Genomic DNA, 27,354 nt, shown 5'->3' with positions numbered 1-27,354 from the left:
TGGTGTAAGATCAACTTCAAAAGAAGAGCCAGAAGTTTCTTTAAAACCAGTGAAGAAGAAGTTATTACTATCTACCTTTTTTATAGTGTTCATGCTGATCCTTCAGACCACTAGAAATTGTTAGTGGCCCAACCTCAGCAATGAACACCAGTGATCACTGAGACCCCCCAAAGCTCTCTTGGAAGTGATCCACTGGTGACAGACAGATGCCTCTCAGTTTGGTAGCACTGCTGTTTTATCAAGATGAAGTTCTCCTAATCCTTTACGAGCATTTTTTCCACAGACTGGAGGCAGTCATACTTCAACTACAGATGCTCCCTTGCCTGTAGGACTAATTCATAGTTATAACCCATTATCTACCCTAAGACGACAGTACAGAAAATAACCAGATAAACAGATAAAGATGATCTTAACTTGGAAACAATCCATCTCAACATTCCACAACCACCAGAGCAGAAACCAACCACAGCAGAAGGACCTGTCTTGACAGGCAACCCAGCCATCTCACACAACACACAATGCTCTTCTGGTGTCAAAGGGAGATATGTAAGCATAAGAAGTGTTAAGGCAGTGGTACTTACAGCTCGTTGATGGGCTGTCAACCACGTCCAGATCTGCTCTCTGGCAGCCGTGTCTCTGGTGTGACGAATGCAGCGCTGATTCCATGGCTCTCTCATGGGTGGTCAGGACGATGGCCGAAGGTCGCCCCACGCTGCCAGGGCTGGAGAGGGACCTCTGCATGAATGCCAGTTTGTCCTTGGTCCTTCTCTTCATGTCGTCCCATCTGTGCTTAATGTCTTTTACAGACCTGGGGACCTGGCTGACTGATGTGATCTGCCTGGCTATGCCTTCCCAGATCTTGTCCCTGTCAGCATGGGACAGACGCACCGTCTCCCTCCCAAACAGCACGGCTTCATTTCGGGTCACCTCAGTGACCAGAATGTCCAGTTCCTCCTTGGAAAACTTGGGCTTCCTCTTTCGTTCAGCCATGTTCCTTGGGTTGAACATCCCACAAAGCATAATTGGGTAAAAGGAAAACAGCGCAAAGCAATCCCCTGCATCCAACCACTTGGCCAGTGCAGTACTGGGGCAGAGGAGTTTAGTGGGATCCAGCTCCCCCAGCCCACAACAACCTCTCACCAGGAAAGGCAGCTGTTTTGTTTTTAGAAGGCAATTTTCAAGCTTCAGAAAAAAAAAAACAAAACAAAACACCAAGCAACACCAGTGTGAAGCAGCCTTCTCAGCTTTAAAGTTAAAATTAAATTTTACACATCATCTGATACCCTGACTTACATATGAGATTTTCAGTTCACCCTCACATCACTTGCCACAGTTTGTGCACAGAAAAAAAACATGAGAACTCACAATCACAGTGATAAATTAGCCTCTAATGTGACACTGCTCGAAACTTAGACGAGATTTAGAGGCATATCTTATTGTTCTACCTGGCACAACATGCAGTAGAAACTTTTACACCACCCTTTCTGTTACAACTTGCAGGATGTCATGGAAAGGCTTCATCAAATTGGATTTTTTTAGGGTAGGTAGGTTTTGACTAGACTGGTGGGCAATATCTGCAACTCATTTTCCCTAAGGAAAGATCTCTTTTTTCAGTATTGTGGTACTCTACATCCAGCATTTGTCTGCTTCACAGCAAACTCTTGTTTCACCCAGAAATGGCTGCCATTTCCCATTGTTCTCAAAAGGAATGAGGCCACACACTTGTTTTTCCTGGCTAAGCTTTCCGTCACTGCCACCGACATGAGCCTGCACCCAGTTTCTGCTGCTTCAAATGAACAAGTTGTACCCTCATCCCATTGAGAAAAACAGGCAGACATCCTGAGAACAAGCAGTTTTGTCCAAAGGGGGTGTGTATTAATTTCTTCAGCCACAGTCAAAGAAAACTATAAAAATAAACAAAACATTAGTCTAACTATGTTCTGTTATTGGGGAAAAAAAGAGGCAGTAGATCTATTCAATAAGGAAGGAGAAAATAGACTGTCTGAACCTACAGAAAGGCACTGACCCATGTCATTCTAGTTCCTTCCTGGTGCCGTTAACACTGCTGTTTAATCAGTTTCACTGACACTGCTGCCTGCCACCAGGGCAAGTGTCAGCTTGGTTAAAGCTGGAAAACCAGTAGGAGATGCTGCTCAAGTCCAGGCCACATCAGGAAGAGCTGGGACCTAAGTGCACAGATGTATTTCATGGGAACAAACACAAATGAATGCTTGAGATACTGTCTTGGTGAAGCTTCTTTTATAGAGAAAAAGAAAGAGCATTTAGAGAAGATGGTAATGAAATGATGGAGAGCCAGCAAAGCATCTGTTACCCTGAATATCAAAAAACCCCAACAGAAAAAGCTCACCAAACTTAAAAGAAAAAGGAGTTCTCCCTGCTAAACACGAGAAGGGAAAAGGCTACACAAAACATTGAGCAAGGGAACATTTACAGTTTGACTTTTATTGCATTCAGCAAAATTGGGCTTGGTGTATCTCCTCGTCAGGCACGCATGACTGCACAGTATCATCAGTGCCTCCAGGAGGTGGCAACAAACCTCCAATGACAAGCTGCTCTGGCAAAAAAGAGTAACAGTATTCTGCAAAGTGCTCTGGGCAGGGGTGAACTTGCAGAACAGAACAGCACTCTCTGCAGCCATGGGGTCACAAAACCTGGTGCTCCCTCTTCTCTGCCAAACTCACAGCTGCTGTCACCAGCAAAGCAGTGCTGATGGGGAATTGGAGCCCTGTTTGCTCTTCCCAGACAGGATATCCCATCAAGTGCACTTAGGAGAGCTTATGGTAGGCCTGGATATTCAGATTTCAGTGTCTCCACTCATATGCTCCAGCACTACTTGGGTCAAAACAATCTAACTTACATATTCCAATGGCAACCTTGCCACACATTGAATAATGAGCTCTGGGCCAGTTTTAATCACAAATTCAATTAACGTTAGATTTCTGGCAGGCACATCAACCTCCTCCTTATAAAAATGCAGACACTGTAACTATCCGAGGGATCTTCTTCTCCTCTAGCATGCTGTATGTCCCGAGAGGCAGCCACTGATATTTACAAGTACCTCTCTGGTGATGCCACGGGGTTTTAGCAAGCTCCAGAACAGCCCCAGCTGTGAGGTTGTGAATTCACACCTCAGCCCAGGTCAATCTGAAAGTGCAAGACACATTGAACAGTGGGCACTTAGTGATTACCCCACAAAAATATCAATCAACTCCACTTTTCTTGGCCTCTGAAAAACAAGCATGTAATTTTTCCCAGGGCCTTGCAGTAGTTTTTGGTTTGGCTTTTTTTTTCCTAGGATCACAGTCCCACATTAATTTAAGATCCCTTTGCTCCACATAAATTTGACTCTGTAATAGATGAGAACATTTGCTCCACTTGCTGCAAGGTAGGAGAAATCAGTTTATAACATTCAACAAAATGACACTCATAGGCTGGTGGCATCTACTCACCCTGAACACAAGGGCAGTCACAGTAACCCTGACTATTTTTTAAATGCTTTTTAAAAGGTCCTGTAAACTCGAAACAGCAGTACTTAAAAGACCTATTAGTCAAAGTCGGTCCTGCTTTAAGCAGGCTATTGGAACACTTGACCAGAGCTCCCTTCAAAGCTCTATTATTGTATGAAAACCAAATCAGAAATGCCTCCATTATAAGGAGATACAGAAAGAGTTACAGGACAGTCTGGCTCCCCATGATCTCTGTCACTATGTTTGGAGAGGAAAGGGGGCAGAAAGGAAGGCAAAGGAGAAAGCAGTGAGAAAGTCTTGCTTCAGCCTTTTCACATTGGCTAAGGCAAAAGGATGGATTTGTACTGTGCCAAAAGCCTAAGAATTCAGGTATATTAGCCCTTCAGGTAAGAAGGGCTACAGACTATAAATGCTCGAAGTATGCTGGAAACCCCAAACATGAGGCACTACTCTTCAACAGTTCAGTTAGGAACCACCAGTTTCTATCCTCCATCTCGTTCCAGGCCAAGTCATACATACACAGAAAGCTTTCTGAATTACTTTCAGTTTTTTGTCAGATCCATTATTTTTAGAGGACACCAACAACTGACTAAAAGAATTTACTCAGAAGCTGCCAGGAAAATGGATGGTCCTCTACAACCCTTCAGAAGCCCAAGACCTGCCATCAGCAGCCATTTACAGTTTGTGTCCAAAAAAGCATTAATTTTGTTTGCTGCAATCCATGGTTATCAGCTTCCAGAAAAATAAAAACAGAGGAAGATGTTTGCATATGTTGAAGTCACGGAGTTTCATGAAGTACTGCAAACAGCAGGTCTTTACTCTGGGCAGGGATGAAGGGTGCATGTACCAGCAGCCAGTTTAGGAGAACACGCCCCCAAGCATCAGGACTTTGTCTTGACTGACTAACTGATGAGGGAAAGGGCGAGAGGATGTTACCATTACCATGACATCTGCTGCACTTGTTACTCCTTCCTCCCTGTCACCCACTGCCTTGGGTAAACAAGCACTTGAAATTAAACCAGCAAGTGCTGCAGTGTACATACTGTCCTCAGGCAACATGAAAATGGACTCAGGTGTGGTATTCAGACAACAAAAACAATAGCCAGATCTACAAGAAGAGAGAGGAGTCAGCCCAAGCTGCCCTCCCCCTGCCATACCCACCTACCCAGAAGGTGAGTAGATCTGCTTTGCAAAGCACTCCATCTTTGAGTGATAGCAAAGAGCACCATCTGAAAAACAAAAAGAGCGCTGTCTACAGCGTCCTGGAAGTCAAGTGTGATGTCTGTGTGTGATCTCAGTGTCAGGTGATGTTCTAGCACAGAACATTGAGCACACCTTAGTCTAAAAGGTGCTAACAAACAAAACCAAGGCTTTTTGAGGACTTCGAAAGGTCCTCAAAAATTGGATTGCCACTTGAACTGTCAGTCAGATTCTACATAATACTACTGGTTATAAGCACTTTTCAAGAGTAAAAATCTGCAAGGTCAGTAGGACTGATACAGCCTGCAGAGACCCTTTGATGCACCCTTCCCATGAAGGGTCGCAAACATCCCCTTTCCACAAAGCCATAACCCCCATGCCTTTCAAGGCTGTACACAGTGGCCCAGACCACCATCATACTGAGACTGAACCATGGCAAATACAAGTTTAGGCGAGAATATTCTGCTCTTTGGTGTTAGGACCACAACTGGTGCCCATTTAAATCCAGATATCAAGCTTATGTTCACAGCAGTCGGAAGAAAAGCTCATCATAGAACTTTTGCTTTCCAAGACTGTGTTTTGTCCCAGCTTTGTTGTCATGCAGATCACAAAGGTCCAGATCTAAGTAGATTTCTGAACTTTGCATTCTTTACTTCTAGATATAAATATGTTCGCCTACCCATCTCTTCACTGTACCACTGCTTCTTTTTGAAGTGATGACTCCAGACTCAGCCCTGGTCTAGTATTTTATCTCATTCAGCAGTGAACAACTGCAACAGCTGGAATCCTTACAGAAAAATGAAATCCTTTGCTGAACTTTATGAACATAAATGTCAGAACAGCTGCTATCCGTGTGAAATGAAATGGCCAGAAGTGGTGCAACTAGATACGACCAGTTAGGTCAATCTTGCATTTACCTGTACTGCATGCTTTTTACTCCCTCAGTGAGGGACAACTGAAAATCCTAGACATCCAGGCCCACAAACCAGGTAATCCCACACCGCTTTACTCTTGTAGGAAATGCCTCTTGATAACAACTGCTTCCAAAGTTTCCCGCAGAAGCAGGACTGGCCTGACGGGCCTCACCGTGCAGCAATGCCCCATTCTGGTACATTTTTGCAGCTATATGCCGATAGCTGAAGCACTGGCCCATGGCCCCACAGGGTCCCTTTCCCGCTGCAGTTCCCGGAGCGGAGCCAGCCGCGCTGGCGGCTGCTCTTGCCGGGGCGCGGGGCCAGCAGAGGGAGCGCAAGGACACAGCTCTGCCCTCGGTCGCCCAGCTCGCCCTTCTCCTCGCACAGGACAGCTGACACTGCCAACGACAGCCAGCACCGACAGCCGGCTCAAATGCAGCCCAGAAAGCAAGCAAAAAAAAGACACCTCTTCTAGCATCTGTCAAACGAGTAGGGACAAAAAAAACCCCAACAGAATCAAATGCTACCTTAGGGGGCAGTGCAAAGCATTTTGCAAATATTTGAACGTAACATAAAAGAAAATGAGTAAAAAAATGGAGTGAGATCTGTCAGTGCTTGTAAGAGTGGATAAATAGGATCATCTTTAACATTTATCCTCATTCCAGAAAATAGTGATCCTCCATATACGCATCCTTGTCTTTATTTAGACCCTTTCATTGAATCTGATGCCAGAGAAACTCATTACAATAAATATTGAAAGAATACAAGCACACCATTTGCAAAATGGGTGGTGACATTTTGGTTTGGTTTTCCAACACACAAAATAATAAGGAGTATTTGATGGCCTCTCTCTGGAAGACAGAGTCCCGAAAGGGAAGGCAGAAGAGAACTGGACTCACCTCATCCAGTTTGCTTTGGTTTCATCTGTCCCATCAATGGATTTGTAGCGGTTGTTCTTATCAACGATCTGTGGAACAAGAGAATGGATGCAGCATGTCAATCTCAAATCTCAAATCTCTGCTTCAGTTCTAGCCTTACATCGTGGTGTGAAACTCTGTGTTGTGAATCTCAGCTCTCCCAGTACTACAGGCTGCTGACCTGGACGAGTGCTTAGAGGCTACTCTGAACTGAGAGGCGTTTTCCTACATACAAATATCTGTAACAGAACTATGGATGCAGCTGACAAAATCACTAACAATCCTGGGATATAAAAGATTAACTTCCCTTTTGGGACAGGGATGAGACACACATTTATTTTACAGACAGAAGAGTGTGAGGGGCATTTCATATCAGCAGCTCTCCATTTTTTCCCTAGTAGTAACTCAAGTCCCACATTGCAATTCTCATAATAATTAACATATGTTGATCCAGTGATGTGTCTACGTCATATGATGATATCAGTGATGTCTCTATCTCTTAATCTCATATAAGTCCTGCAGTGTGAGGAGAAGAAAGTTTTGGTGCTGGAATCTGCATGTAGATCAGTTCCTGATGGACTGGATCTCTTTTCTGGCCTCTAGGCCACCTTCTCTGCTCAGGCAAGCTGAGAGGGAGTGCTAGAAGCCCATGAGAGAGCTCTGCAATCTCTAGATCATCTACCTATACCCTTAAGATGCTAATATTTAAGGCAGGTCAATGCTGACATAGTGCCCACGTGGCCAGCAGAAGACCTCCAGAGAAGGGGGAAGATGTCTAAGGCTTGGCTGCACAAGCCCATGACATCCCCAGCTCTGAGCTGCATGTCACTGAATTGGGGAAAGTTGTCACTCACCAGCCACGAGAAGAATCCTGCAGACCTGTCCTGGCTAGAGATCTGCCCCTCGTATGGCCCAAAGATGTGACCTTTGGGGATCACCTCGTTCATACAGCGCACGTCGTTCTCCCCACTGGGCTCTTTAACCACCTCCATTCCAGGCGGGACGGTCAGCGCTGCCCGGTCAGGAATGCCAATGGGCACCGGGGTGTCAGACACAAACACTGGGGGGCCATGGTTTGGACACTCATCCACAAAGTACTCCTGGCAGGACTCACAGACTGCAGATGTGAAGGAAACAGGGGTTAGGTAGGGCAGACATGAGGCACATGATGCACAGCACTCGGGACAGCTCCCTGTTCTCTCCCTGGCCCAGCTGAGCCCCTTCCCCAGACTACAGCCTGCACAAACGCACAGAATCTTCACTGGCTGCTCCCTTGTTCTGCCCCAACCCACACCTGCCCTACCTGACCTTTCCCCTGCACCTGTGTAAGCCCTGGTGCCCTGCACGTATCTGCCACTGGTGGCAGAACGGGTGGAAAGGCCCTGTCACCGCCTGCAGACACAGAGGCTGAGGGCTCCCTGCACATCCCTGGTTAGCAGCAAGTCCTCCAGCCAAAAGGTTTGGTTCCCCACACACCAGACGGGAGCTAAAACAAGCATCCCTGAAAACAAATACCTTCATCATATAGCCTTCATTCTGTGCTTTGGAGAGAGACAGCATCCCAGGCATCTGTCCTGTGTCCAGACAGAGATGCAGGTCTACCAACTGGTAATTCATAGGTATGCCAACATAAATGGCACCAGTTTTCTTTCTGGGAAAGAGCTGTCATCTGCTCAAGGCTCCCTTTGCAGTTTCTGAATTCAAGTTGTTGCGTTTTCCAGAGTCTCGGTGTTTTCCAGCGTCCGTTTTCATGTTTCCAGCTTGCCTTCCTCCTACCTCCCTACTTCTGCCTAGCCTCTCCATGGACAAACTGCTTTTGTGCAACAACTTCCCTAGTAATCATGCCAATCTTTTCAGGTGAGAATGCAAATTTATCCCTGGCTTTTTTTTTCCCGCTGCTTCCTGCCCCAAACTGACAGGGAAGACCAAAGTCTACACAAGCAGCAGTGGTGCTTTTCCCTTATTCACAAGACACTTACACCAGAAATCCACTTGCTGAAAGCTCTTGGTCATGATTACATCCCGTTTCCCTTTCAGTTTCTTGGGTTCCATCTCTATGGACTGTGAGTCAGGCCTTCCAGTGCTGAGGAGGGAACAACAGAAGAATGATGTTAACCTAGCAAGATTCTGGGACTGCACATGGAGAGAAGCTGAAGCAATGCGGCCTGACAAACTCCTTCAGCCCCACAGATGCAGCAGAGAAATGACTAAACTTGCCACCCAACCTTCCAAATGCTGGTATCACACATCCTTAAGGCTAAAGCCCACAGCAGATAATGGCTTCAGCTAGAGTAGGTGCACATGAGTAGGCGACCACCCCTGTCAAACAACCCAAGGCAGACCTCACAAGGAAGAGCTTTAGTAACTTCATGCAGCTCAAGTATATTCCTCAAAACCACCTTTAAGCTGAGAGGTAGGTGGAGAGAAGGGGTCAGAGTACATCAGACCAACGCTTGGCCACATACCAAGGCTGTCCATACTCCTGGTCCTGGTGCGGAGAGCAGGCCTCTGTTTTTATCGTCACCATCTCCCCTAAGGAAGCCTGGGTCTGGATCAAACAGTCCTTCAAGTTCTCACTCATGTTCTGAAAAAGAATGAAGGAAGGGAGGAGAAATATGAGTAGCTGAGAAATGACAACCTTGCTCCCCCAGGAACCACAGCCCTCTCCCCAGGCCGGGATGAAGTCAGCAGATCAGGCTCCCTTCCGGCACCAAGAGCCACCATCCCACACCAAAGCACCCACACGCCCACATGGAAACCTCTTCCTGCACAGATCGGCTGCAGGTCAGGTGAAGAGCATGAGACACCACAGAGCAACCTGAGGCATGGGGAATCTGAAGTATGCCTCACAGAGCCCATGAAAAACACACAAGGGATTTCCAGCTGCACATGGAATTTAAGAGTGATGGGTGTGATGTGTTCTGGGAACATGGAGCACCACTACTCAGAGCACGTCTTTGGGGGCAGAAGGACAAGAAAGAGGAATGCAGATTGGGGCACTGAACCAGGATCTGCTTACAAACCTACATATGCCAGTCTCCACCTGGGAACAGAGTACAGTGTCCTACACCCTATAGACAGAGCTTTCTGTGTGCTCTGGACACCTCTGACAAACAGGTAAGTGTCTACAGTGCCCTCTGAGACTTCACCAAGATTGCACAAATCATGCTCGTGATCTTCCTTTGCAGCAGGCAGAGCTGAGCCACCACCACCCTTCTGGCACACAAGGCTGCCATAGTGAAAATGCCGCTCCCTCTGCTCAACACAAGGGCCAGGAGGCACTTCACATAATCACAGAATTATCAATCACTTAATGATGGCTAAGGACAGCAAGCTCCAAAACAATAACACTTCCCCTCCCATCATGGCATGGTGCTGAAGAGAAAATACAAATATGTCAAGTGATAATAATTTGGAATGGATTTAATTTACATTTTTGGAAGGGTCACTACGCAAAAGAGCACCTCAGCTTGAGAAAAAGAATAAATTGTAGTGCTGCTCATCTCTTCATTTACATTCATCTTAAGACTTCCTCTAAAGCACATAAACTGCTCTCAGCTACCACACCAGATCAGACAGATTTCACATCTGCTTCCCCCAGATCCCCTGTGATGGCCCCTTCCATGTCCACTGCCCAATGACATGCTCTTTATGCTGCATACTTGCAGTGCTGACAGAGGGGCCTCCACAGCTCATCAGACCATTTCTGTCAGGGAAACTGGTGGAAGAGCCCATCCCCATCATGACTCGACTCAGGGCATTTCAAAATTCATGTTCTAATGTCACAAACGCCTGAAGAAAAGAATTTTCTTATTCTACACATGCTTGTATGGGCCTGAACACCATGGAAGTCTGGCCTGCATTTCTGCCCTATTTACCGCCAGAAGGAATGCCATTCCCAACCTCTCTGGCTCCTCTTTGTGCCAGGGGACAAATGATTTGTTTTTCCAATTGAACTTCTCACATGCCAGTGTGCAGCCTGAAAGACCTTTATCAAGCCTTTATCAAGGAGTGTTACTTAATACTGATACAGTGGTCTGAAAGCAAAGCCTCTGCGTAGGTACAACCAGACACATGAAAACACATGCATTTTTAAGCCTTGACAGGATGTCCAAAACAAGACACATTTTCTTTCAGAATTACCACAGCCATTCAGAAGGAAAGCGATAGCAATGCCAAAGAAGGGCTCATTATTTTGGCAGGCTGAGTCCCTTGTCTGCGCTCTCTGAAGCAAGAGGAAAGCTCTGCAGCCCTGTACCCATGCACCAGCCAGTGCTGCTATCAGGGCCTACCTGTCCTTCTCAGGGAAGAAAAAGTATTTTCTGCAAAGTCTGCAGTAAAGCAGCTGAAGAGGGAGAAAGCCTGGGGTGTGGGAAAATGTTAAAAGACAAGAAGAGATAGGTGCTGCCCCAGAGCTGGTTAGCTGTGGGGCCTGCACTGTCCCAGAAAGGTGTGTGATGCTGGCTGTGGGGCAGACACTCTCACTCAGAACAACCACCTGTTTTGGAAGCCTGGCAGACAGGACATCTGGACTTAAAACACCCATATCCCCCAAGAGATGCACACATTTGTTTCTGAACATAAAATGACTTTCTCTTTCCCACTCTTGCCCCATGGAATCTTACAGAGTGAGAGGAACCATGTGATGACACAGCCTGACCTCCTGCCAAGGAAGGTCACCATGCTTCCTTCAGTTCTGGTTAAACTACTGCATAACTCTAAATAAAGGGAAAAAAAAAAAAGAAAATAAAAAAAGAAGAAAGAAACACTGCATTTACTTTACACACGAAGCTCTGTGTTTTCCTGTATAGCACATTATTCAGCCCTCCCCTCTCCTGGTCCTCCCTGAACTCCCTCCAACTTATCAGCAGCATTCCTGTGCAGCATGCTGGCAGGAGCAGCACCTTGCACCGAGATAACGCCCTCCCTGCCCCAGCTCAGAATCCCATGTTTGTGTCCAAGTGCTGCATTTACTCTCTGGTCACTGTGCCCAGCTGGGCTCCTGTTTTCAGCGAACCACCGTGCTGCTGTAAGAGCCCTTGCTCCTGCAGCAGCTCCCAGACCACCACACATCCTGCCAACCCTCCCACCTGCTCTGGGAGTAGGCCACTGCTTTCAGAGTGCCACACAACTCCTTGTTGCCTCACCCAGTACACACACAACCCCAAGTTCACCACTAACTCGCCTCTTTTATGTTGCCCACAAATCCAAATTAACTTCTTGCTTTGTCTCCCAGGACACCAACAATCAAGAGGATCATTTACACTGCAAATAACTTTTAAGATCATCGTGTCCAACATAAATCTAGCTCTGCTGAGTCCATCACTAAATCATAGAGTCATTTGGGCTGGAAATGACCTTTAAAATCAAGTCCAACCATAAACCTAGTATTGCCAAGTCTACCACTGAACCATACCCCAAAGTGCCAAAGTTACATGTCTTTTAAATACTTCCCAGGTTGGGGACTCAACTACTTCCCTGGGCAAATTTGTTCTAATGCTTGATAACTCTTTTGTAATATCCAAGCTAAACTTGCCCTGGTGCAACCTGAAGGCGTTTCTTCTCATCCTATCACTTGTTAACAGTGCAAAGAGATCAATTTCTGCCTCTTGATTAGCATTGAGCCAAAAAACCCAAAAATTCCCAGCTGAGACTACTACACTATCAACAATGGGGCGCCTTTTGCTGTCACACTGTGACCCCTTATTCAGTCAGGTTTCCTTTTATGCATTGAATCAGAGAATGGCTTGGGTTGGAAGGGACCTTAAAGATCATTTAGTCCCAATCCCACTGCAGAGACAGCTTCCACTAGACCAAGCTGTTCCAAGTACCATCCAATATGGCCTTGAACATCTCCAGGGATGGGGCAGCCACAGCTTCTCTGTGTTCCAGTGCCACAACACCCTCACAGTAAAGAAATTTTTTCTCATATCTAATCTAAATTTACCCTCTTCCAGTTTAAAGCCATTCCCCCTTGTCCTATTGCCCACCTAAAAAGTCTGTCCCCAGCTTTCTTGAAAGCTCTCTTCAAGTACTGAAAGGCAGTAATTAGGTCTCCCTGGAGCCTTCTCTTCTGCAGGCTGAACAATCCCAACTCTCTCAGCCTGTCTTCACAGGAGAGGTACTCTAGCCCTGTGATCATCTTCACAGCCCTGCCTCCTCTGGACTCACTCCAACAGTGCGTGTGTGACACTCTGAATCATCCCACCTATTTATTCCTATCACTTGTTGCACAACTTCAGTGCATTAAATGTGCCAGACTTACCAATAGGTTTACCTTTATCAAGTAAAATTAAAGCAATACCAGAAAATCATACTATGTTAGAAAAGAATGATTAAAAAAAAAAAAACAAACCTGTACAGACTGACTATTATAATTATTACCCCCTAAAATCATCACCAGTCTGATCCCTATCAGCTACTACATTATTTTACTGGAAGTGAACATCAGACTGTGGATAGCCTAGTTTAATTTGCCCAGTTAAACTTGAAATTGGCTTACTCACTTATGAGTAACAGACAACATTATTTTAAGTCTAACTCATTATGCATGCTTTTTTTTTTTTTAATTATTTTTAAATTAGCATTTATAGCCCAGAGAACGCTGCTCAGCCAGGCCTTTTAAAATCCCTGGATGCAAGTAAGCCAGAATAGCAAACCTGAAAATGTACTGCTGTAATAGCTGCTATTTGCTAATTTCCTAAGCTACTGCTGCAACAGAGAGTATTACACTGCTGCTGTAACTGGTACCACCTTCAAGCTTTTCTTCCAAGAAAAAAATATAAAACATTTCTCCAGTTCCAGACCTCAGCTAATGACTGTGCTTTTAGGACTCTTTTAGCTTCTGTTGTATTCAAAGTGATGTTTAATTTTTTGCAATTTCACTGCTCATCAGTTTCTCCTTCTTGCCATTTCTCCTCCTTTAGCTTTCCACAGCTACAAGAGTCTAGTTCATATTCTGCAGTTTCCAATCCCTCCACTTCATTGTTGTGGGGTTTTCTTGGCATTTTCTATAATTGTGTTTGTTCTAGCACCTAAATATGAAGAGCCTCTGAAGATTTCAGATGATGTGGAGAAGCACCATGTAAGCATAAGCACAGCAGGCTCCTTGGTTACTGCTGAGGGTATTCCCAGGGAGTTCCTGGCCTCACCTGTGCATGTCCCTGTGCCCTCCCAATGTGGGGACACAGCCTACTGCAGTGTCCTAGCAGCATGTCAGCAAGGGCAGTCCCTCGGTGAGAGGGATGCTGTGATGACCCAGGTGCTGTTTGCACACATCAAGTGCTTTGGACAGCAAAGGCAGCTGTGCATCGTGGTCTTCAGCAAACCCAGGACACCAGCGTGACTGCTACAAATCCCAAGAGGCACCCCTGGATCATCCCTGGGTTCACATAACCCCTCCTGTGTTCTTTACAAAGTAGGAAAGGACTTGTCACATTTCTGCATGACACGTTAAGACCTCCAGTGGCTTTGCCATATTGCTCAAAATCGGGGAAGTAGAAAACACAAGAACATCTGAGCTGTTAATCTCTAATGCAGGAAAAAAAACTCAAAAGGGGGTTAAGCATGAACAAACCTGTGAATTCCTGTCCTCAAGTATGCTGCCTTTATCACTGCCCCTCATGTAGTTACTAGTTAACAGTCACGGGCTCTTATCTGCTTGGATCAGCCTCCAAAACAGAGCTTTAATTTTACATTTTACTGGCAGGTTTCCCAGACTGGGACATTCTTTCATGTGAAACAGCCATATAGGAATCCATCCCCTCTTCAGCACACAGCTCCTTCACTCAGTTTCTCACTGCTGGCCTTCTGGAGGTCATCCCCTCTTCTTTTAAGGCAGATCTTGCTTAGCTTGCACCACATTTTAAAGTGCAGGCCCATGGTGAAAGATGGACATGAGTTCATACGCTTTTGCATATTATTACCAGAAATAGTAATCCAGAACAGTCAGCTACTGACAAACTGAGAACAGGGAATAAAGCACAGCATTCAAGGCTCTGAGCTCTGGCCCACACAGCCATGGAAGACCCAGGCTGACCGTTCTCCCTGGGGTGAATGTCCTTCCCGAGGTCCTCAGCCATGCCAACCACTTCAGGTCACTTTATGAAGTACCAGCTGGCTATGCAGGCTCATGCTTACAGCCAGCACAAACTCTGAAAGATCAAAGATCCCACAAAGTAAGAGGGAGAACCAGTTTGCTCAGAGGAGGACCACTGTTCACAGTCAGATGTAAGCCGATGCTCCACTGGGAAAATTGGTTTTGCCTAGGCAGTTGCCACAGCACTTTACCCACAAAAGTACAGCATTTTTGTGGGTGAGGCTGTCTTCCACCCGCAGGTGCAGCGGAGCAGTGTCCTGGCACAGCAAAGGCTGGTGGCTGCAGGGCAAGACCCCATGACCTGCTTCCCAGGCTGCTGCAAGGCCAGGGCTCTTCTCTGATGACCAAAGAGCAAGGGGCAACGAGCTGAAGCAGTCACAAATTCAGACTTAATTTAAGGTGAAAATTATATGTCATGCATGATGTAGGATCTGTGACCAGGACTTGTTTAACTCATTGTCAATTACCCCAGTACACTCAGGAGCCATAAATTCACCAGAAGTATGAAATATTTTATCTGAGTTTCAAATTCTGAAAACACTGAAGAAGGTCAGGACTACAAGAAAGATACCTGAAAACACCACCACTTTTTCTGCAGCTTTCTGAAAAAGCTTGGACAGCAAGCTTCAAAACCACAAGACTTAAACCTGTTTTACAGCAGGGAGGAATGAGAGTTTCCAGTGGTTTTAACTTGCCCAAGACCAGCAACTGACATGACAAACAGGATGGGGCGCCACAAGACCAAATTCCTACTGCCATCCTCTCTGCAGACAAGTTGGGAACGGGGAAATTCCAGTTTGCCAACCTGGAACCCCTCCTGTAGTCTCAAATGGATTTGAGATGAGTTCACACTGTCACTCTTACATGGTTCACTGGCAAAACATGTCATGAAAACCCTCCATGATCTGCTTCATGACAGACACGTTTCAGAGGGGGAAGAATACAGAAAACCTCTGAAATAATCCCTGAACCAGTCCGAAGTTTGTTTTATGACGGCTTCTAGTGAAGACGAAGCATACTGATAACTTTACAAAATTTGTTACAAAATTCTGTGTTGTGGTCTCAGAGCATTTGCCCTTTGTTGATCTCAGAGAGTAGGAAAAGGATCCATGTGCTGGCCCATGCACAGCCTATGCAAAGCAGGTATTACTTGATTCAACTTCTCCATGTTAAGTGTTGAGCAAGAACTCAAACAAGCAGGATGATGACAATGTAAAGCTCCCATACAGCCTGAAAGCCTCTGAAATAGTGCAACATGCTACAGAACCAAGTAGGTACTTACTGCAGCTAAAAGAATACATAAGTGACTTGCATTTTAAAAATACATGGAAATTTCTCGGTTTTTGCTGTACTCAGCAAAATTGCATTGATCTCACAGAGTCAAAGTTTCAAGGTAGAAATGAGAATTAGGACAATGTGACTGACACTGTGTACATCCCAGTCCTTTCCTTTTAGCCTACAAAGAGCACAAAACCTCCATCTGAGACTAGCAAGAGGAAGAGAAGCCAATATTTCATGAGTTCATCTCAACTGTTAATCCCCATAACAAACAAGTCATATGTGATCCTTTTTAGTTCTGGGCACCAGGCAGCAGTTCTTTCAAGGGGCTCTGGAATCTAGTGGGAAAGGCTGAAATACCCAGCATGCTAAGACACTGCTTTGAGCAACTGGAAAGAATTGCTTCCCAGGTTAATAGCTGTAATAAACTTCACCATCTTTGGTCAGAACTGCCAGTTGCTCTTCTCTGCCTTTGGCTTCAACATAAATATATACCTACATTTATAAAGTTAAAACAAACAGACACAAAACCCCAGTACTAAAACTAGATGTTATTTCACCATTTTTCTCCCTAAGGACAGAATAAGAGTACAGTGGCAGCTGTTAGCCCTCTTCCTTAAGGCACTAGTGAAAGGTGTTTGGATAGCAGTAGTGATAAGCACAGAATAAAACCACATACATAGCAGAACCCTGGATATGTACCCATGAAGTATCTTCTCAGCTTTCCAACAATTTGTATCATTCTTCCGTGTAACTCTTCCAATTTTATCTGTATTACTTCAGGATGCTGGCACTAGAAAGACACACTGATGTAAGACTGAATCTGAAGTAAATAAAAGGTTTACAGACACAAAATGACCACCTCACCCTGATTCATTACCACCCTGTTTGTGTCCAAAATCATGACTGTCTTTTCCAGCTAGGACCTGGCACAGAAAGCTCCCCAGAGCCGCCTGCCCATTCTGACCCCCATGTTCTCACATGGGACTGCTCAGGACACAGCCTCCCTTCACAGACCACGCTCAGGACATGCCTTTCCAGGTTCATAAATATACACTTGTCTGTGTGAAAATGAGGTTTCAATAACCTCATTCACCAAGCAAACTGCATTACACTGTCCTGCCCCTATCAACAGCTACAATTCACCAAACATGTTTCATCTACACATTTTGCCAGTGATGAGTCATGTCTTCTTCTGCATCACTGAGCAAGTGTCAAGCAGAACTGGCTTCTCCCTTCCCCTTATCTGAAGAGAAGGGTCATCAAGTCTACTTCTTTGAAAACACAGCCTCCACGTATCACGTTGCAGAGACTCTTCTGTAAAATGATCAAGCTCTAGCTTAAAATAGCTGGATTATTTGCTCCCCTCGTCTAAGGTGGCAATGCCAGAACCGTGATCTTTTGATGCTGAAAAGATGTTTTCTACATTCATCTTAAAGTTAATCCCAAAACAGTTGATTTATTAGTGTGCTAGTACTGTCCTTTAGCTTAGAGTATCCTTCACCTCCCTTACTGTTTATACTGTCACTTCAGTTTATTTATTGGATGCTGATTCTCTACCAATCACTACCTTCACTTTCTAAGCCACATCTATTTTATTGATATTCTCTGGCATTGGATATTAATTGGGTTCTCACACACTGACTTAGCCGCCTTTTAGATGTAAATATATATCACATTTAGAGCTCTCTCTCTTTAAACCAACAGTAAGCTTCTCAAAGAACAAAATCAGACCTTTTTAAGAAGTACAAAACACTTTCCATGACACCAATTTTCAGGCATGAGTAACTTTATATTTACCCAGGATTGGTGTCATGCTACCCAGCATATATTTTCCTGGGCCATCCACTTGGCAATTTTCAAAACTCTCCCAACACAATCACTCATTCAGTCTCCTGCATTTTCTGTGATCCACCAAGACTGATTAGAAGTGCACATGAGCAAGCTGGACACCTCCTCTCATTCATCCAGTGCTCACTATATTTAAAGGGGATGTGGTCTTTTCCTTAGCACAGCTGCCAACAAAACTGCTCACCGACAGGACCCCACGCTACACAATCCCCACGTGGGTCCCTGGGTCCCGACTTGCAGATAATTAATTCAGATAATTAACTTACCCATCCCTTGCTGCTGGCCCTGCTGTCAGCTGCAATGGCAGTCAAGGGCACACAGCTCAACAAAGGGAAGCAGAGATGTGAATTTACTGCCCAAATGACCTTTTACTCTCATTCATGGACAGACAAAAAAGCCGGAGAGAGGAAGTGTTTGGTAGGCACACGACAGGCTGGGCCACTGTCACACTCCTGCTCTGCTGTGGTGTTAGGAGAGAGGGAAAAGACAGTGGACTGCCTTTAATGTTTTATAAAGCACGTGCAGGAAATTCAAGATGCCCTGGTCAGGTCCTGCCAGCATCACTGGGACCCTGCCACCCCCACTGCCCACACTGAGGTCACGTGCACCCAGAAGACCCCTGCACCTGTGCAGCCTGGTCAGCCTAAAAATTTTTGTGGGTGAGCAACACTAGTGATTCATGTATTTCAACAATGATGGTGGTAAAAAGGGAAAGGGAAGGGAAAGCATGGGGGTGGGCAGGAAACAAACCCCAGACATTAGTTTCTAAATAGCAGATGTGGCTATTCTGGCTAGCAAACTTCCACTTTAATTTCTAACCCACAGAGATGGGAAATGATTCATGAAAAATCAACAGGATAAAATTAGCTGGAAGGCAGAGAGATAATTCATGCAAACCAACCATCATGGGCTGAAGTGCCAGCACTACCAGCACCGCCTGGCATTTCAGCCTCTGGTGCCCTTCAGCCACTGGCACCTAGCCAGCAATCAGCTCTACATATATTTCCTTAGTGTCAAAATTAGCCCCCTGAAAGCATATCCATCTTCTAACAAGACAGCCTTTCACTCAACACTTTTCCAGAAGCTCCAGCTTTTCCTCTCTTTAAAAAGGAAGATTACCTGCAGTATGCTGACTTTTTCTTCTGCTGGTGAATGTTTAGTGGTGTCAGAAGACCAGATGGATGGACAGGCTTGCACACACATCTGTGAGCCATGGCCAAGCTATGCACTAAAGCCAAACTGCCCCAACAACTCAGAAAACTCAGTACATTTTGCCAGAGCTCTCTTTTCCTGCACAAAACAACAACACACACAACAGCAACAACCAAGTGCTGGTCTGCCTTTACATAAACCCTTTTTCTCCCTAAGAAAAAAAAAAAAAAAAATTGCTGCTAAATTCTTTATCCCAAAGGCTGATGAGAAACTTCCACTCCTCCAAGAGACCTCTGGACTTCCAGGAGGCACCTGGTTATTCAACAATGCCCCCTCCCACCACCCAACTCAAAAGCTTCAGGAATCAAACGTAAAATTCTAAAGCCTCTGGAGCACCAATACCTCTAGGCAGGCAGTTTCAGGTGCAGGGGAATCCCTTTGCCATTGGGACCTATGAGTACAGATGTAAAATAAAGCTAAAATCCTGCTTTGGCACCATTTATCTACTTGGTGCTTGTTTCTGTGGAAAGATGTTACAGGACAGCTCCTCTATGCTTTTTACAGTGGTTTCACTCTACTTGGACTTCAGGACACAGCAGGCAGCTCCTTTCTTTTTACTTGTTCAGCAAAAAGGGAAAGAGTATGTGGGAGAAAATGAGAAGGTAAGAGCAGATCTTACTTTCACTTGTTCCCAAAATTCTGACAAACTAGCTCAGTCCTTTAAAAGCACTAACAAACACAGCAGGCAAGATGAGAACACATCAACTGTTCCACAAAATGCAGAGGAAGCAAAAGCAAGAGCAGTATTTATTTCTCCTCATCTGTACCCTCTTGCAGGCCATTAGGAAGATAAGATCTCACAGCACAACAGACATTATTCAGAGCTGGTAAATCTGTCTACAGGTTAGGGACTCATGTTACATGGCCTGGATGAGTAGCGGTTGAGCATGGGTCACACCGACCCCCTTTTCCTTGGGGCAGGCAGCAGTCCAGATACTCCCAGTGTCAGATCTGCCAAGAAACCAGATATCCGTGTGCTGAATTCACCACCACCACAATTTGATCTGCACATTCCCTTCCATACAGAGAGAGGGGTGCTCAGACCCCGTATATCCTAACACAGCTAACTAGAAAAAAATTTCCAGCAGGGGCCAAGCACTTCTGGTCTATACATTCAACCTTAAGTGCATTTTCTATATAAAGGTACTGGGTTGCACAGAAATACCTGGTCCTTTACACTACGGACATTTTTAAAACACCAATTAGCAGAAGCATGGAAAGAGCCTAAGAACTGATTCAATTCCAGCCCAAAAAGCAGAGGGACTTCACGTGTACAAGTCACTAAGGGACTACAAACATGCACCAACTATCCTAGAAGAATTCAAAAGCAACATCTCAACACCTGACTAGGAATGAGACCTGGTTAAAAAAAAGAAACCCAGCAGAGAGGATATGATACATCTGTCTCAGCAAATCCAGGAGATGGAATCAGTGGATCTGCTCTTCTGGAGGTACCACCTTTGCAACAGCAATGCAGCATTAGCTGGTGGGACTTTGTGCTGAGAGTCAGGCACTTCTACACCTAGACAGCAGCCCTTCACTACCTGAGGTAGAATTTTCAAGGAAAAAAGCGACTTACAAACATACCATACATAATAATGTTGTCTTTATAATCACAAAGAGAAGACAAAACTAGTAATTTAAAGGCTTCTAGTCTTCAAAAGCTGATTGAAGACTAATTTTGATCTCAGGAAATTTGATCTCAGGAAAGATAACTGGCAAGCCTAGGTGTGAAACTTGACAACTACAGAACATATTTTATTGCTCATAAAAGTATGCTTCTGTGTCATCAGTATTGATTTTTCCTTCAGTCAGTTTCCAAGTGTTTTCATTAATTTCCCCTGAACTGATAAAAGGACTGGACTCTGCAAACTGTGGAATATTTAGCATTCTCCTAAGTGCTTCCAAGCAAGAAGTCTCCAAGTCAAAGAAAGCAGCAGACCACATGAAGTACTCCAGCAGCATCAGAAGAAAAGAAATTTAAAAACCCAAACAACAGCAAATCCCCTTGATATACACAAACATGTGGAAGTCAAGGTTTGTACAAATGAAAGGTATAAAGAGGAACATACTGGGTCAGACTTATGACATTTTTCAAAGACGCTGTGGGCCACTTTTAACTCCACCTAGCATATTATGATGCATTTATACGATACACTTTCAAAATAAAGCTTCATTTTACTAAAAAAGGAATGTACTGGAAAATATTTCATATTGATTATCAGCCTGCAAATGACTGGCAACCCAATATCAGCTCCAATTAGCAGCCTTCAACACTCTGAAACACTCTGAAAGGTGTCAGTGGGGAACCACTGGAGCTGTGTGCCCCCCTGATCCATAGTCAGGTGCCTGGAGCCCGTGCCCTGCAGCCCACAGAGATGACCTGGCTTGGGGACCAGCACAGGATGCTCAGTGCCCCAGCTCCCCGCTGCGCAAGGCAGGAGCACTGCCGGCTCTCAGGGGAGCTAATTACAGCAACCCTAGAGCTGCCACACAAGTTAATCCTCCACATCACCTCCCATGAACTGTTACCACTGTGTCCTTATACACGTCCCCCACTACCCACAGCCAGGCTTCCACGGGCAGAAGGCAGCCCCGGCTGCCAGCAGCACAGGCAGCAAGGTGGGCGCTGGGAGTGGCAGCCCCAGCAGGGCTCGATGCCAAGACTTTAGAACAGCAGTCCCTCCTCCGGGACAAGTCACTACAGGCGAAGGAAAACTAGCCTTGCTGAAAAGCCAAAGCCTAAGGAAGAGAGAAGAAAGGGGGCAGAGAAAGGAAACCATTGATCAGAGAATGCTCAAATTGGACAACTTGGCTTGTGACAGACCCTTCTGATGGGCCCCTTACTGACGGCTGCCCATGAGCGAGGGACTGCACTGAAACAGTTCTGCAGTACGCATTACTGATTGACTGCTGGAGGCTGCCAGTTTCTGCAGCTTAAACCTTAAATTACAGCTATAATGCTTTTACCTTCTGACCGCAGAGGAACTGTTCTGAGCCCCAGCACTGCCACAGCAGTGCCTCCCAGCCTTGCAGACAGAAGCGCCCTTCAGCAACAGCTCTGAAGGATACAAGTTATCCTGCTCCCACAAATGGAGCCATGACCAAGAAACAACAGCGAAGGTTTAAATGTCAGTATTTTTAATTGTTTGACTGTCTCTGCAGAAACCTAAGTTCTTGCACTTATGTGAAGAGCTCGCGATGAAAGTTGGAAAAATGCCTGTGCTAGTACCACCTTCAACTCTAGCTGAACTTCAAAGCCTACGTGCAGAGGACAGCGACCGAACTTCTAAAAAAACACATGGAAAATGTGATTCTAGTTGCCAAGTCAAAATTTTCTCCTTCATCTGTTTTTTTGCTCTCAATTCTCACAGTCTTTTCTATCAGTTTTGCCCCTCATGTGGTGGGCATTAAAAAGAAAAAGTTCTCCAGCATGGGATACTTGTGTTGCCCTCCCCACCAGGTTTCTTCATCCACCTGAGCTGCCTCTACCTTTCAATGATGTCACAGGACTGCTCTATTTTCCATTGCTCCTTGGCCTGCAAAATACTTCCCTTTCCAAAGCACTTTTCCCTCATCTTCTTTCTGAAGCTGCCATACAGGATGACACGAACCTCTCACCTTGTCCTCTGCTTTTCTTAGGGTGGTTGGACTTGCTACTGGAATCCACTTGCACAGACAAGTTTAACTAGCAGGAATTCCTGAAAAGCCACATTTTACTGTGTAGCTTTAGAAGGAACATTTCTCTAGAGGCTTTATTTAAAAACACCTTTGGTAGCAGAGAAGAGGTCACAGGGAGAACAGAAAACCCTGTGAAATAAAAGCCTTCTTCACTCCACTACTGCAGAGGGGTCAGTGCAAGAGGAGGAACTAAAACTGTGTGCAGCTGCACAAGAGCTCTGGTCCAAGAAACTTCACCCACTACAAGAGAGCCTCAGGCAGGAGCACTGTACGGAAGAGCCTACAATGAGAAACGCCACAAGCATGACAAGGGGTGAAACGTGAATCAGCAAGGCCAGCATCCCCCAGCAGAGCAGCCCAGTTGCAGGCCAGCAGGAATTCTGCCCCGTGCTCAGTGCCAGCAGATTCTGCCTGTGCTGACTCCCCTTCACCAGCTACACCTGCGGCTCAAGCAGCTCTCAGCCCCAGGGTCTGAAGGGTCTGTGCTCACGTGAGAGAACAGATCAGACAACTCAGCACTGATGCAAGAAGATACATCAAGCAAACCCTGATGCTGACTCCAGATTTCTCTAAAATGCCAGAAAGATACAATGCAAACTGAAGAACAGAAGTGATATTTGCTTGTTTTGGCTTCACTTAGGAAAACCACAGGTCTCAGATACATATATTCCTAGTGCAGAGGAGGCATCAGAAGCTCCCACCTGCACTTAGTCCACTGGGAACAACAGTCATTACTACACTGCTACCCAGCCTTGTATCTTCAGATCAAGTTTTAGCAGCTTATTTCTTCCTTCTGAAGGTTCCCAAGTTACCCTAGAGTATTATTATTTAATTATAAAAACAAAAAAAAAAGAAACCCACAACAATAAAAAACCCAAACCATTTTGTCTTTCGGACTACATTGAATTTCTCCATGCAAATTTTCACATCCATGTAATACCACCAGATTGGCAGTAATGATTTGAAATATTCAAACACACCAAAATGTCATAAATATTAGTCAGCATTTTAAGAGCCCTGGAAATGGTTTAGTAGCACCAAGGGACAGACCTTGCTAACAGCATCTTTAAGAATAAAGAGTTAGGTAACAGCATATACTTCTCTTGCATAAATGGACATGGGGAAAAAGAAAAACCAACTTAAAACCCCACAATGCCATTTGTGAATTAACCAGCATGAGAAAGAAGTTACAAAAAGAAAAAAAGAATATTAAAGGAAAAAACCAGAAAGATAAAGTGTACATGGTATTCTCTATAAAAAGACCAAATGCCTCTCTTGCCTAGGTTTGTTAAATTTTTCATTAATAGACACACTTTGATTCCTGACTCAGAGTGGCAACTTCCCCTCACTGCAAAGCCAGCCTGCTGCAGTGCAGGAGCCCTCCTGCTTCAGGCTCCTTGTGCGATGTTCAACCCTTACAATTTCAAGCAGTTCCATCACTTTCCAGCAAGGAATACGAGCAACAAGCTGCCCCCATCCCACTAAGATGGACCTTGCATCAGTTCATAAAAAATCCAGTTTGAAAGTCCTTGCTTTTGTCGCCATTATTTAAAATCAGGTATTACCCTCATAATGATCTTTCCCTTGTGAAAAAAGTGCAAGTAATTGCTATCAGTGACCAGTAAGGGTCACAATGAGAATCCCCCATCAGCTGTGCCAGAAAGCACCATGCTTCATGCATGGTCCACGAAGATGCTAGAGGAATAACCGGCTAGTATCCTAAAACCAGAGCCCACAACAAAGCCAGCACTGAGTCAGGAGCTTCAGGACCTGCTTCATGCTCCACAAAGAGCTGGAAGGAGCAGTAGCCTTTGACATGACTCCTGGGCAGGAGGGAACCATGACCTTCCCTGGTCCTGCTACTCCACATTGCAGCTGAGATCAGTCAATTCAGCATTTAGGCAAGAGCCAGGGCAAACTTCGGCATCTCCCACGGCTACCTCAAATCCTCCCTGGTGAGTGGTTCCAGCAGCCAATCCCTCCTTTGCTAACACAGTCCTTGGCCACACCAACACTTGAATTCTTTGCAGGCCGCATGTATTTCAAGACTCAGCCACTCAGCCCTGTGCTAAACTATTCCTTCTAGAGCAGGAGCACCTTTGGTCCAAAAGCACCCCCTGCAAGAAGCAAACACTCATCATCTCAATACTTTTGTTTCTGACTGCAGCTTGCACTTGAAAAGCAAAAGCACACCATCCTCATCAGGCAGCTTGCTGTGGGGTTTATACACATTTCATTAGAAAGTCAGGAGACTCATTTCCCTTTCCACTTTCACTGCTTATAATCTTGGTCATTAGACAATCGGAAATTTAGGGGATGTGAAGCCCAACCCAGGCAGCAAGCCTGTGCTCTGCCAGTCTCACAGGGAGTTAAACCTTGCTGGCAGAACTGGATCCAAGGGGCTGCTGGATATTTCGGGCTGGGGCTCCTTTGCTGCTCAACAAACCGCTGCACACACCTGCAGTGCTGGAAAACAATCCTATCTTACAGTTAGGCTGGTATTTTTTAAGCTGGTTCTGCCAGTTCTCCTCCCACTAATGAGAGGCATTAATCACAGGAAAAAGAGGAAGCAACACTGAGCCAACAGTTTTGCCCACAGGCCAGCTTTTTTTTTTCAGGGATCTGAAAGGGGACTCTGGAGGCATCTTCCATTCCCCTCTGAAGTATAAGCGATATAGGATCACTTGCAAAGAAACTTGAGAAATTTTGTAACTTAAAAAAACAACCCAAACACACAGAGGGAAGAAGACCCAAGAAAGTGCATCTGGAGTTTTTCTGCACCAGCAAAGAGAGCATCCTGGCTGAGCAGCGCAAAGGCAGCTCTGCCCTGGCGCCGTACACGGGAGATGCCGCAGGCGAGGTGCCCCTGTCCCGCAGGGTGTTCCCTGCGATTCCCCGGGGTGCTGTGTCCCAAGGGTGCCCGTGTTTCCCGGGATCCCGTGTCCCCCAGCACCCCGTGTTCCCCAGCACCCCGTGTCCCCAGCACCCCGTGTTTCCCGGGATGCCGTGTCCCCCAGCACCCCGTGTTTCCCGGGATGCCGTGTCCCCAGCACCCCGTGTTTCCCGGGATGCCGTGTCCCCAGCACCCCGTGTTTCCCGGGATGCCGTGTCCCCCAGCACCCCGTGTTTCCCGGGATGCCGTGTCCCCAGCACCCCGTGTTTCCCGGGATCCCGTGTCCCCCAGCACCCCGTGTTTCCCGGGATCCCGTGCCCCCAGCACCCCGTGTTTCCCGGGATCCCGTGTCCCCCAGCACCCCGTGTTTCCCGGGATCCCGTGTCCCGGGGGTGCCGCCGCCGCCCGGGATCGCCCCGCGCGGCCCCGCCCCCGCGTTCCAATGTGGCGCGCGCCCGCCCGCCCCCGCCTCCCATTGGCCGCCGGCCGCGTCAGTCGCGGGCCGGGCAGCGGCCGCGGGCGGGGCGGGGGGGCCGGGCGGGCGCAGCCGCGGCGCGGGCGGGAGCGGCGCGGCGGGAGCGGCGGGGACGGGCCGGGCCCCGCGCAGCCCGCCCCGAGGGGGGAAAAGCGGGGCGGGCGGGGAAGGGGGAGGGGGCGATACCTGTGCCCGCGGGTCTTCGCCGCCGCCCCGCCCGCCGCGGGCACCCCTCGGCCGGACCTCCCCCCCGGGCTGGGACGGGTTCTCTCCCCCCCACACACCCCCCCGCGCTCCGCAGCCATTTTCGTGGCCACCTTGGCTACCAGCGAGGCTGACTCACCTCGGCACTGCGGGCGCGGGGAGCCCGCCTCGGCGTCGGGGGGCCCGCTCCGCCCGGGAGGGGCGGGGGGAGCCCGGCTGGCTGCGCCCTCCCACCCCGCCGGCCCCGCTGGCTAGTCCCAGGCGAGGACGGGTCCCGGGGCCGGGCCGGGCTCGGCGGAGGCGGCAGCGGCGGCTCCCTCCCTCCCGGCCGTGACCACCATCTTATTAGCACAGGAAATGACATGGAGAACGGAAGAGAGGGGCGTTCGGGGGCCGAGCCCGGGGACCCCCCGAACCGGGGGGAGGCGCCGCCGGCCCGCCCGGCCCGGCCCGGCCCGCTGAGGCTCTCCCGGGGCCGCGGCATTCCCGCCGTCCTTTCCAAATACCCGCGGTGGGAAAAGAGGAGGGGAAAAAAAAATAAAAAAATAAAAAAACAAACCCCAAAAGCCGCATACGGCAAGGGGCGAAAAAAAAAACCCCGAACCACCAAAAACCAAAGGCAGAAGAAGCCGAGCAAGCCCAAACCGCCCGCGGTTCCCACCTCCTGCTCCGGAGCCTGCGAGTTCCGCGCGGAGCCGCCGGCGATCGGCGCCCGCGGCCGGCCGGGGGCTCGGGGGGGGCTCTGGAGGACAAAACCCGCCCGGCCGGCCCGCGGGCACCGCGCGGGGGGAGCCGCCGACCGAGGGGGCCCGTCCCGGCGGAGCCGCCGGGCTCCCCCCGGGCGCTGCCGCGGCCACCACCTGCCGCCGCCCGGCAGCCGCCGCGGCGCCCCGCCGAGCGGGAGCCGGCCGCCCGCCTCAGGGACGCGGCGGCCAGACCTGACCCCCGGCCGGGCCCCGGGGCTCCCCCGCCGGCCGGGGGCGGAGGTGGCCCGGGGCGGGCGGCTGTCCCCCCGGCAGCAGCCCGCGCCCGTGCCCGCCCGTCGGGAGCCTCATGCTCTTCCGCGGGAAAAAGTGAATGGGGAAGCCGCGCTGTTTCCTCGGAGCTCGATCGTATTTCAGAGTACTCCCCACAAAAAGTAAC

At 47.4% G+C, this 27,354-nt stretch overlaps 1 protein-coding gene across 3 annotated transcripts in view; it reads right to left on the bottom strand.

Annotated features, from left to right (window-relative positions):
- Positions 1-26,948, bottom strand: part of PRDM11 (PR/SET domain 11) — a 43,071-nt gene extending 16,123 nt beyond the window's left edge. The window contains exons 1-5 of one of the 3 annotated variants that reach the window (XM_086895039.1): positions 26,873-26,948; positions 8,985-9,103; positions 8,499-8,602; positions 7,374-7,636; positions 6,502-6,569 (exon numbers count right to left, since the gene is read on the bottom strand). In XM_086895039.1, coding sequence (XP_086751165.1) covers positions 6,502-6,569; positions 7,374-7,636; positions 8,499-8,602; positions 8,985-9,100 — 551 coding nt within the window. In that variant the 5' untranslated portion in view covers positions 9,101-9,103; positions 26,873-26,948. The other 2 variants (XM_086895040.1, XM_086895041.1) reach the window with 2 other exon arrangements.
- Between the last annotated feature and the right edge of the window lie 406 nt (positions 26,949-27,354).

This window comes from Cyanistes caeruleus, chromosome 6, assembly GCF_971803275.1.
Source record: "Cyanistes caeruleus chromosome 6, bCyaCae1.hap1.1, whole genome shotgun sequence".
NCBI classification, from domain to species: domain Eukaryota; kingdom Metazoa; phylum Chordata; class Aves; order Passeriformes; family Paridae; genus Cyanistes; species Cyanistes caeruleus.
This window is presented reverse-complemented; position numbering and strand designations above follow the sequence as displayed.